At 48.2% G+C, this 12,554-nt stretch overlaps 1 protein-coding gene across 1 annotated transcript in view; it reads right to left on the bottom strand.

Annotated features, from left to right (window-relative positions):
- LIN37 (lin-37 DREAM MuvB core complex component) overlaps positions 1–12,554 on the bottom strand; it is a 172,540-nt gene that overhangs the window by 90,751 nt on the left and 69,235 nt on the right. Inside the window, exons 2-3 of the mRNA XM_078655408.1 lie at positions 2,700–2,755; positions 709–784 (exon numbers count right to left, since the gene is read on the bottom strand). Coding sequence (XP_078511534.1) covers positions 709–784; positions 2,700–2,733 — 110 coding nt within the window. The 5' untranslated portion in view covers positions 2,734–2,755. The remainder of the gene's footprint in view (positions 1–708; positions 785–2,699; positions 2,756–12,554) is intronic.

The raw sequence follows: 12,554 nt of genomic DNA, 5'->3' as shown, positions 1-12,554 counted from the left end.
CATACATGACTGTGCTCAGAGAAATCTTGGCCTGCAGTAGTTTGTGGCTGCGTCCAACGATTCCAGAGGTCCGGTTGTACCTGTGTGCAGACACTTAAGGTTTAGGACTTTCTGGAAGCAGAGGTTCAGAAATTCAATCGTTGGCTAACTTTAGGATAGCAGCTCAGAATTTAGGTATACAAAAAATCAGAAAGCTCCATGTGTTGCAAAATGGTACAGTTCAGTACATATATGTAATTTTTCAATCAGTCAGTCCAGCTTATCCAAGTAATATGCGAAGTTGTGACTTTATACTGCGATATCTCGGCCCTGTATCTCAGGGCAGTAATATGGCTGTGGAACTGTAATGCAATATCTCAGGCAAGTGGAAGTCCCATCTGGGTTATTTCTAAATGTACAGCCCAAAGGACAGTGATATTCCAGCCTGGAGTAAATCTGAGGCAGTATCTAGTGATATCTCGACTCTGCTTAAATGTAGCATTGTAGCACCTCAGCTCTGTACACCTTTCAGTTTGTGTCCTGTTCAATTAGTACCGGACCTACTACAGAAGGCAAAGCTGTTACAGTACCCTTAACTCTACAGAAGGCAAAGCTGTTAACAGTACCCTCAACTCTACAGAAGGCAAGCATTCCAACTGATATAAACTCTCCTTCATGCTCACCCTCATAAATCTCATGCAATGACAAACTCAAAGACCCTCTGCTTACCGGTCCACGTCATTCTTTTCAAGCAGGCCCTGCAGGACAGCGTCAAGGCGGTTCCTGGCATTTCCGGTCTCCAGCTCTGGGGCAGGTGGAGGTATAAAAAGAGATGGAGTCAGTGGGACTAACACAGATATTAAACAACAGCGCCTGGACTAGTGAAGCAAGATCAGGATCTCTCACAGAAGGTGACAGAGTGACATAGGTGGCGCTTGGGCCACTATAGAATGAAAGTTCTTTTTGGCCCTTAATAGTGGATATAGTACCAAAGGAAAGAAGACAACTAAAGAAAATTAAATTACTTATTTAGCAAAAATAAAAGCAAGGGACATAGTAATGACACTTTTAGAATTTTGGGAAGACCTGGCTTGGCAGTTTGGGCTGGACTGTTCCCATGAGGAACAGGGTCAAGACTGATTTGCATATGGCTAAGTCTGAACTGGGTTGGCGAAAGGAGCTAAAGAACGATGATGGATTCAACCCAGATCTGTGACAGGGGGTGAGTGTCAGAACAATTTCAGCGCTCTGTCCATCATGTCCTTGCGCTTGCTTTGCTTGCCCTAAGTTGGCAGGGTATGCCCAGACATGGGTCCTTTGCTCACTTTGCCACTGGATTCAAGCTAGCCTGGCTGATGAGGGGTGTTACAACTAATTTGGTCCCAGGATGCTTCTTTCCAGTCCAGAGGAAGACCTGGCTTGGCAGTACAGCCTGGACTGTTCCCCTGAGGAAGAGGGTCAAGATGACTGATTTGCATATAGCTGGGTCTGAACTGAGGTGGCGAAGTGAGCTAAAGAGCGATGATGGATTCAACCCAGATCTATGACTGGGGGTCAATGTCTGAAAAGTTTCAGGGCTCCGTCAATCATCTCCTTGTGTTTGCTTTGCCAGACGTGGGTCCCTTGCTCACTTTGCCACTGGACTCAAGCTAACGAGGCTGATGAGGGGTGTTACTCCGAAACCGGTTCCAGGATGCTTGTTTGCGGTCCAGGGAAGACCTAGCTTGGCAGTTCAGGCTGGACTGTTCCCATGAGGAACAGGGTCAAGACTGATGTACATATGGCTGGGTCTGAACTGGGGTGGCAAAGTGAGCTAAAGAACGATGATGGATTCAACCCAGATCTGTGACTAGGGGTGAGTGTCTGAAAAAGTTCAGACCTCCGTCCATCATCTCCTTGTGTTTACTTTTAGCATGTACATAGACGAATGTCTCGGAACCACAGGTAGCATCATGGCAAACGTCATTTTAGCTCCCCTCAGAAGCAGCAGCGCAGGTTCCTGTGAAGCAGATGCTTTGCAGCACTCCAGTCAGAGCATCCCTAGCAGCGGAAACATAAAACCTACTGAGCATATATCTGAAGTCCTGGGAATTGAAACGATTTAACAAAGGTGGAGGCCAATTAATTGCACGTTGACTGACTAACCATGAACTCGTTTTTGATTGTTAGTACATGGACAGTGGAAAACAAAGTTTTTTCCCCTAGATTTTCTAAAACTACCTGAAATATTTTTTCGCTTGAAAGTTGTGGCGTGGCTTATGCAGTTTACCGTAAATATATATTGCATACATTTTAAATCAAGACTACAAGGTAATAATATGTGAACATACTGAAATGGGGTGCAGACTTTCTAGAAGCCTGAAATTGATCAAATAATCAGCTCTGGTACCCTCATACATTAAGGAAGACTGTCAGAAAGGGGCAGTATAACTCAGTGGGGATCCCCTTGTAGGGCATTGAGGTGGAAGAATCACTTAAAGGGAGATCTATGTTGTCAATTGTTAGATTAACGATTGGTGTATGAAGTACATGAGCTGTTTGGCACATTAATGTGAAAGGCGTCTCAGCCTTAAATGAGAAAATTCAAATGAACAAACACACAAGCACTGCCTTTATATCTTGAAAAAAAGGCCAGTACAAATAAAGAAACTAAACACGATGCTGGACTGCATGTCTTCAACACAGCATAAAACTTCTAAGATACAGCATGCATATCTCACCTGTTTTTTCAATTTTCACTTTTGCTGGCAACATTCCACGACAGGAGTGGAACAACCTGTAAATTCAGACCAAAGAAAGAGGTAAGAAGCATCCCAGAAAAATGTACACCCATTAAATGAATGTGGGTCCTCGCAGTGACTTGTAAAAGCTGATAGCAACTTTAACTGCAGGTATGATTTGCTTTAAACTGCTTCATCCAATAATGTGTAGCTCAGAATTAACCTGTCTAAGGGTTCTATAAAGTGCACTACATTTCCTTGACTAGCTTGTTCTAAACTACAGCCTCCCACAATGCCTTGTACTGAACAGCACCACTCAACCACCTCTTCTTGTGTCACACATTTTATGGACTAAGCCTCCATAGGTGTTGTACACTGCACTAGGCCTATCGGAAGGCAAGACACTGGACTACAACTCAAAAATGAATCTGCAATACTGAAGTGAATCTCAGGATACACTAAACACAGTACTACACAACAAATACTGCATTCCTAATCTCATCAATGTGCTGCAGTCCACATATTAAGTTACAGTTTTTACAGACCACAGCGCACCAACTTTCCCCGTCATCTTTATGTTGCCTGTAAGGAAATACCCCTTTTTAGGTCGAGGTACTATCCGGTTCGTCAGAACCGGAAGTAGCGAGATCTTATGTTTCTTAGAGGGGCTCTTTATCCCGCCTCTAATTTTGGCTCTCTCCCATTGGCTGGCTTCCTAAATGGAGGCCAGCCATTGGAGGAGAGAGCCGTCACTCCAAATAGGCTCCGTCCTTTTCGGATTTGGAGGTGTGTTCAGTGTTCTTCTTTCCACTTTTAGGCACGCCTACTTTTGAACACCGAACACGCCCCCAATCCGAAAATTCTTCAACGTTGTGTCTGCCATTATTTCCCGCCTCTAATTTTGGCTCTCTCCCAATTGGCTGGCTTCCTAAATGGAGGCCAGCCATTGGAGGAGAGAGCCGTCACTCCAAATAGGCTCCGTCCTTTTCGGATTTGGAGGTGTGTTCGGTGTTCTTCTTTCCACTTTTTAGGCACGCCTACTTTTGAACACCGAACACGCCCCCAATCCGAAAATTCTTCAACGTTGTGTCTGCCATTATTTCGTTTGTCTCCCTATGAGGATGGTTTCGCTTTCTCCGTGATGCAAGGATCGGCAGGTAAGCCATTGCCATTTTATATTTGTTTGCTTATATATTTTTTTGTTTGTCCTGTGTTATCGTCACCATTGCGTCGTCTATGTTCCCCTTTTCCTGGTGTGCCCGTGCGCTCCGATTGCAGTAGTGACTGTTCCGCTTTTTTTTTTGCTCGTGTTATTGTCACCATTGCGTCGTCTATGTTCCCCTTTTCCTGGTGTGCCCGTGTCCTGTGCGCTCCGATTGCAGTAGTGACTGTTCAGCTTTTTTTTGCTCTTATTTTAGGTTTGTCCCGTCCGATTTGTTATCGTCACCATCCCGTTGTGTATGTCTCCCTCCGATTGCAGTAGTGGCTGTCCCGCTTTTTTTTGCTTACATTTTTTGTTTGTCCACTGATGCAAGGTCCGGCATGTAAGCTATTTTTTTCTTTCTATGTTTCCCTGTGTTCCCGGTGTGCCCGTGTCCTGTGAGCTGTGTTTGCAGTTGTGGCTATCCGTCTTTCTCCGTGTTATTGTCACCATCCCGTAGTGTATGGCCCCCTTTTTCCGGTGTGCCCGTGTCCTGTGCGCTCCGATTGCAGTAGTGGCTGTCCCTCTATTTTTGTACACAATAGTTCATCTACAATATTTACATTGATATTTGCCCACTATTTCTGTAGCATACCCCTGTCGCACAGAAACTGCTCCGCCAGCATGACTTTTGCATTGTGCCATTGTAGTGTGCAAGATGATTATGTCCAGAATCTACTAAAGATATTCAAGCCGTGTAAGTGGCTTATGTTGTGGGTCACTCTATGCACATTGTGTACTGAAGCACGTCATCACAGGTTACTCACAGCTGATCTCAAGTGGTACGAACTTGAGACTTGCAAGCGTTTTAAAATCTCAGTTATCTTGAAAATACAAAAAAGTGCTCAAGTGACACAGGTCTGCAAATACTTTCACTGAAGAGTAGAACTTCAAGTTAGTAATTTACAGATCATGAAGCTGAACTCGTAAACGGATTTAACCATGCTTCAATGTACACATTACGGTGCCATTGTAGTGTGCAAGATGATTATGTCCAGAATCTACTAAAGATATTCAAGCCGTGAAAAACGTTTTTTAATGCAGATTTACCGATATGCTGCATTTACACACACGACGTGCTATATTTCTGTATGCATAAATATTTACTCATGGAAGTACTCATGGGACTCTTGACAGTCGTAGCACCTTGGAAGAATACATTATTCTTTATGCATTTCAAGAAAGATGAAAGTGTCTGTAAAACATGGGCATAAATTGGCGAATGTCCTACTTTCCTTGTGAAACTAGACAGAAAGAGGGAAGGGCCGAACCACTCTCTTCCCACACACCACTCTCTACTCCCACACACCACTCTCTACTCCCACACCGCTCTCTTCCCCCACACCGCTCTCTTCCCCCACACCGCTCTCTTCCCCCACACCGCTCTCTTCCCCCACACCGCTCTCTTCCCCCACACCGCTCTCTTCCCCCACACCGCTCTCTTCCCCCACACCGCTCTCTTCCCCCACACCGCTCTCTTCCCCCACACCGCTCTCTTCCACCACACCGCTCTCTTCCACCACACCACTCTCTTCCCCCACACCACTCTCTTCCCCCACACCACTCTCTTCCCCCACACCACTCTCTCACTTTACTACTCAATCACTAACTCTATAACTCACTATTCAACTATCTCTCACAGCAACACAATATAACTACAACAGTAACTATCTCTCACTCTAACACAATACTCAAAATTCAATCTCTATCTCACTATCTCTATCAGTACATCACTATCTATTTCGGTATCACTCCCTCACTATATCACCACACACTCTCAAAAAATAACTACATCACTCTCAATAACTCACAAATGCACTCTCTTTCTAAATTACTAATTTACTCACTCACTCCCTCACTCTCAAATACACTAAGGGCCAGATGTAGGTAATAAAATAATTACCACCTCTTAAATACCGTTTCACACCGACTCGGTAAGTCGGAAAATGAGATGTAGGTAACAATGCCGGTAACAAATACCGACTCGGAACCTGTCGGTAATCGGAAACGGTATTTACCGACTCGGAATATACCTACACGGTAAAATCCGAGACGGAAAAACCCAAACTGATCCACTGGTGCCATGGCCCATAGGAATGAATGGGAACTTCCGACCCGGAAAATACCGAGTCGGTAAAAACCGACCCGGTATTTACCGTGTCGGAAATATCCGCCGCAGAATTTGAAACTGACAAACATGTGTGCCTGTGAACCAATCAGGTACTCCAACCACACCCAAATCCAAAGCCACAGGGGAACTAACCAATCAGATCGAAGCACCACACCCCAGTACCTGGGACAGGCCACGCCCATGCAGGTGCAGAAACAAACAGTCAGGAGAGCAGGAGGACAGAGTGTGGAGCAGCCTTACCTGAGACAAACTACACTGCAAGATGGAGAGCCAGGAGGCACAGAGAGATGCTGCAGAGCGCAAAAGGAAGCAGAAGTTCAGCCAGGAGGAACTGCAGGTGCTAATTTCGGAGATTGTCAGACATTATGGGAAAATTTTTGGAAAGCAAACTCTGCATGTTGCAGAATCAATCAAACGCAGCACCTGGTTGGACATACAAGGCAAGGTAAATGCCATTGGTGTCACCCACCGTGACCTGGAAGACCTAAAAAAACGGTGGTATGACATCCGCATCATCACGAAGAAAAAACTTGCTGCCCACCGCAAGGAAAGTGTTGCTACAGGGGGAGGAAGAAACAGAGCCCCCAGACTCACCGACATCGAGGAGATGGTGGCATCCACCCTTGAGAAGGAATGTATTCACGGAATTGGAGACGCTGACAGCTCAGCAAGAGGAGCAAAGAAACCAGGTAAGATGCAAGAACATTATCATTTACCCATTTACCTATTCCCCTCACAGGACAAATCAGACTCCACAACAGGTTTAACTAATGTCCTGCAATGCATCCTGGGAAATGTAGTCATGTGTAGATACCTCAGAGCAGTCAGCGTGCATTGCAGCAAGGGGAGCAACAGACAACTAGCATAGGCAAATGAGAGACAGGCAAAAGTGCATTAGAAGTGTATTTTATCTCATGACACAGGTGAACAACATCACTGACACAATGTCCATGTCTGTCCACAGGAGAGTCAAAGCGCAGCACAGCAGAGGTCAGAGAGAAGAGGAGGGAAGGAGCCGGACCTAGCACCTCTCACGGAGGGAAGGACCAAGAGCAGGCAGCCCCGATACCTGAGGAGGCAACTGCAGAAAATCCACAATCCCCTCTCCTATTCGGTAGTCAGGACACAGGAGCGGCAGAACAATCACCCACCCCCACATCACCATCCCCAGTGCTGGGAAGAGTAAGGTGCCATGATGTGCCCCCTCGCAGAATACTGCAAACATCATCGGAGGAGGAGGTGGAGGGTGACACACAGGACAGAGGCAACACCGAGCAGCAGCCCAGTCCCAGAGTCACGCGGGCCAGTGTCCGAGGGCGACGGCCACGGGAGGTTGAGGATGTGCGTCAAGTCCAGGGTGTCTTCTGCGGACTGGAGGCCACCATGGTGAAGGTGCAGCGCCTGCAGGCAAAAGCACAAATACCAAACTGGAAGCAGTAGGCAAGGGCATAGGGGAAATGGCCGAAAGCATGCAATCCATGGCGTCAGGAATATCTGATATTACACAGTGCATGACTGTCCTGTGTGACAAGTTGGACAGGGACCATTTAGAGAGACGCAAGGCCCGTGTGGATGTGCAACAGCAAACCAAGGCCCTGAACAGGTTTGCCACTGCTACCACTGTGCTGTGCAGACGGTCAGTGACGATGCAGGATGCCATAGTGCAGTGCTGCAACAATTTAACAGAAGGTATGGCCAGGATGACCTCTGCTATGGAGCTCGTGCATCAGACTGGCACTGGAGGCGACACTTGTGCTGCCGAAAGCGAGGGGTCCACCAGCAGGAGTGGTGCAAGCACTCCTGTGCATGACTTACGGAGGAGTGGCAGGCGTCGGGGAAGTGTGACAGGCCAGAGTGAGAACATTGATTCACAGCCACTGCAGCCCCGCCCTGTGGCCCGTGGCCACAAACAATGACTTTGCCCTCCACCCAAGGCTGTAGTCACGGTGGTGTTAACCGTGACAACACACTCATGGAGTGTTTGATATAGTGAGCCCAATGTGAGCTAGCAATGCTGTGGCGTAGTGAAAATTAAACTACTTACACAAAGTTACATTCATGCCTGTGTCTCTTTACTCACTCAGAAATATTGTTGTGTAACCTCTTCCCGTCTCAGTCTCCCATCTGTAGCTGCTGCTGCCACTGTAGCTTGGGGCTCTGCCTCCTCTGGGTCGTCATCAATGTCCTCATGATATGTGAGCTCCACCTCAGTGCCTTGCTTGGTGGCGAGATTATGCAACATTGCACAGGTCGCTATTATTTTGCAGCAGATGATTGGGGTGTACTGCCGTGCACCTCCACTCTTGTGGAGGCAGCGAAACCTGCTCTTCAGGAGTCCAAATGTGCGCTCAACAACGTTTCGTGTGGATCTGTGAGCCACGTTGTATCGCCTTTCACTCCTGGTGGATGGGTTGAGGTAGGGAGTGAGCACAAAGGACCGCAGGGCATATGCACTGTCGCCTAGGGGGAGAAAGATAGACATTAATTGCAAGTACATGAGACGTAGATGTGATGTGGGTGTCAGGGTGTGTCATTGTGATTTACCTAGCAGGTATCCATTTCCAAATTCTCCGGCAAGTAGGCGTGTGTATATTCCACTATTCTGGAATATGTAAGAATCATGGGTACTTCCGGGGAACTTGGCTACGATGTCAGTGATGAGGTTACCTGCATTACATATGACCTGGACGTTGATGGAGTGCGTCGACTTGCGATTCCTGTATATGTGCTCTGTGGCTGCAGGTGGACAGAGTGGGACGTGGGTGCCATCGATGCAGCCTATCACGTGCGGGAAGTGTGCCAGTTGATAAAAGTCAGTCTTGGTTTTGGCTAATTCTGCCGGTGTAACAGGGAATGAAATATAATGCCCCATCCTCTGCATCATGGCGTCCAGAAACCTCCTGAAGAAGCGGGACAGGCAGCTCTGGGACACGCCACCCACTACAGCTATCACACTCTGGTAGCTCCCTGAGGCCAGCAGGTGTAAGCTACATAGCACCTGGACATGAGGTGGGATGGCATGGGCCCTGGGTGTTGGGTGGTCCAGGAGAGGGTGTAGGTCCCTGATCAATTGCTTGATGGTGTCTGGGTGTAGCCTGTACCTCTGCAGTATTTCAGGCTCTGTCAGTTGGAACAGTGTTATCCTCTGCCTGTACACTTGTTCCTCCCTGAGCCATTCTCTCTGTCCTGCTGCCTGTAGTCTCTGCCGTCTTGCTATGATGTAAAAAGCCGCCATCATGGGTCCTGAGGTGCATTTTGGGACTTTTTTTATAGCCCTCCCTTGGTTACCACCTGCTTTCAATCCATGGTAAATACCGACTAAAAAATACCGTTTTTCGGCAGAATCGGTATTTTTGGGCTTACCTACATCTCCAAGGCCAATTATTACCGTTTCTGATTTTCCGAGTCGGAAAATACGAACTCGGTATTTATGTATACGGTAGATTCCGACACGGTAATTTTACCGGGTCATTTTTACCAAGTCGGTATGTTTCCGACTCGGGTTTTCAATAATCAGTAATTATTGGCCTCCTACATCTCATTTCCTGGATTCCGGTCGGTAACGGCCGATTTTACCGGTTTTCGGCCGTTACCACCCGGTAAACGCCTACCTACATCTGGCCCTAAGTCACTAACACGCTCTCTTTCATTACCTCACTATCTAACTCTGTTTCTATCTTAATACCTCACAACATCACTAACACTCACTACTTCACTCTCTCTTTCAATATATCAATCTTTCTCTATCTCACAACATCACTCTCCATAACTACCTCACTATCTATCAACATCACTCTCTCACATCAATCACACTCTATTTCAATACCTCACTATCTCAATACATCACGTCTCTGCTAATGCAATATATATAATTCAATATATCACACATATACAAACACTTAAGCTATTAACAACAAAAACACAAATCCATTTAATTAAGGAAAAAAAAAATAAAAATAAAAATAATAGCTCTACCTGTAATATTGCCGAGACCATTGCATTGTAAATGCTTGTTGAATGATCACCTCTGAGTTTTTGGACTGATGCTACGGTTTTCTCGACTCAGAGAGTGCACGGAGGCCTACTTACCACACCTTCGCGCCATGCCCCAAAAATATGTATGTCACTTTGGCTATGCACGATTGGCATAGGGTAACTTATCTGTAAGTCCTTAGTATATGGTACCCAAGGCATGTAAGTTAAAGAGTCACCCCAGGGATTGCAGCACCGGTTGTATTACCCTGGGTGTGACCTAGGTACAACGAGTCTCACCAGTCTGCCACTGCAGACTGGGAGTGCAGTTTTAAACTGCTTGCCCGACTTTGCCATGCAAAGCAATCACAAAGCCAAACCTCCCTTTGCAATATGAGTTAGTCATCCCTATGGCAGGCCTATTGAGCCTGAAGGCGAGTGCAGCACATTCCATGGGCAGGACACGCATTTTATGCGCTTTGACAGTAAAAGACTTGGTCGCCCCATTTGCGAGTACTGGGTTATCCCTCAGCTGTGCTATCTTCTGAACAGTGCGACCAAAGTTGATACTCCAAGGTGTCAAACAACTCGTTACATTAAGCCCGATTGAATTCTCAAGTCAAAATGAACGTCGACCGCTGCGGTGTGAAACCTAGACCTTGGGTCCAGGCCATCACTCTCCCCTGCAGCTTCGCCTCACCGCCGCAGCCTCGAGTCCCCGCAGTCAGGGTTCGTACCAGCAGCCCACCCAGCCTCCTGGTGATCGGTTTATTGTGTCTCTTTTATGTTTTCATTTTTGTTCACATTGTGCTTACAGCTTTTGTGTTTTCATTTGTGTTCACACTGTGTTTACTTGGGATTGTATTGCTTTGGAGTTCTACTTTTAACTTTCAATCGCTTGCCAAGCCCGTTTTTACCGCCGCTGCTGCCCCTGCAGCCCCTTCCACCCCCCACACAGTCCCGCTTCCGCCTCCCTACCTGGTCCCACCCCCTCTCCCCTACGTAATGACGACCCCTGCCGGGGGCGCGTATAAAACCTAGACCTTGGGTCCAGGCCAGCACTTTACCCTGCAGCTTCACCTCACCCGCAGTCAGGGTTTGCGCCAGCAGCCCACCCAGCCTCCTGGCAGGGGCGTAACACAGGTCCCTGCGGTGCAGGGGTCCCCCAAGCTCCAGGGGCCCCCTTAGCACAGCACTCAGGCTGCAGAGCTCCCGATTGAGCCCAGTGGGGCCCCTCCACATGCCTTGCAGGGAGGGTGCCCGGTGGGGCCCCTCCACATGCATTGCAGGGAGGCCCCTAAAGTTTCGTTACGCCAGTGCCTCCTGGTGATCGGTTCATTGCGTCTCTTCTGTGTTTTAATTTGTGTTCACATTGTGCTTACAGCTTTTGTGTTTGCAGCTTTTGTATTTTCATTTGTGTTCACATAGTATTTACTTGGGATTGTATTGGTTTGGAAATCCGCCGGACTGGCTATTTTTAACTATCACTTGCTTGTCAAGCCCGTTTTTACCACCGCTGCTGCCCCTCCCACCCCGAAACAGTTTCCGCTCTCGCCTCCCTATCTGGTTCCGCCCCCTCCCCTACTTAATGGCGATGTGTGCTCGCGCTGCAGGTGCGTCTAAGGCAAGCCCATCTGCGCCCATCCGCGACCAGCACCAGGAACCCTGGCTCTCCGAGGCCCCATTGCTACGACTCAACCACCCTCCATGCACTCAATCCCGGAAGACTAGCCAACTGAGCAAAATCCTCGCCGAACCCAACCCATGGACAGTTCTTATGCAGACCCTGCCACAGATCCTTCCCCATTGACATAGCTCCCGCTATCGTTGAAGGCCCACCTGATGCGCGCACCACCGAAACCCTGACATGCATCCTCCTCAACATGCGCTCCCTGGACCGGCACGCCGTAGAAATCTGGGACCTGATCAACACCCTCTCGCACGACGTTGCCTTCCTCACAGAAACCTGGACCAACGCCTCCTCCGGCTCCAACATTGCCTCGGCCATCCCCGACGGCTACAAGATCCAGAGAACGAACTGCCCCCACCACCCAGGAGGAGGACTCGCCATCGTACACAAAACCCTCCTCCGACTCTCCACAACTAGCACGAGTGACCCTCACTCCAACACCGAGCACCTCCACTTCCAGATCCAGACTAGCCCCAGGACCACGCTACGTGGCACCCTCATCTACTGACCGCCAGTACCTCACACCCAACCCGCTACTACCATCGATGAGCTCGCCGCACCCCACGCCATCACCTCCACGGACTACATTCTACTCGGGGACCTGAACTTCCACCTCGACAACTGCAAACACCCGACACCTTCACTCTCCTCGACAACCTCAGACTGAAGCAACTGGTCAACACGCCCACCCACAGAGCTGGACACAGCCTCGACCCCATATTCGCCGGGGGGACAAACATCCGCTTCAGCCACACCATCCACCCCCTCTGGACGAACGACCACTGTGTCCATTTCATCTTTAACACCACCACCGCACCCAAACCCGCACCCTCCATGACGGAACTGGAGCAAGGTCACAGA

The sequence above is a fragment of the Lissotriton helveticus genome, chromosome 7 (assembly GCF_964261635.1).
Source record: "Lissotriton helveticus chromosome 7, aLisHel1.1, whole genome shotgun sequence".
In the NCBI taxonomy this organism is placed as follows: Eukaryota; Metazoa; Chordata; class Amphibia; order Caudata; family Salamandridae; genus Lissotriton; species Lissotriton helveticus.
Note: the sequence above shows the minus strand (reverse complement) of the source record. Positions and strands in the feature narration are given on the sequence as shown.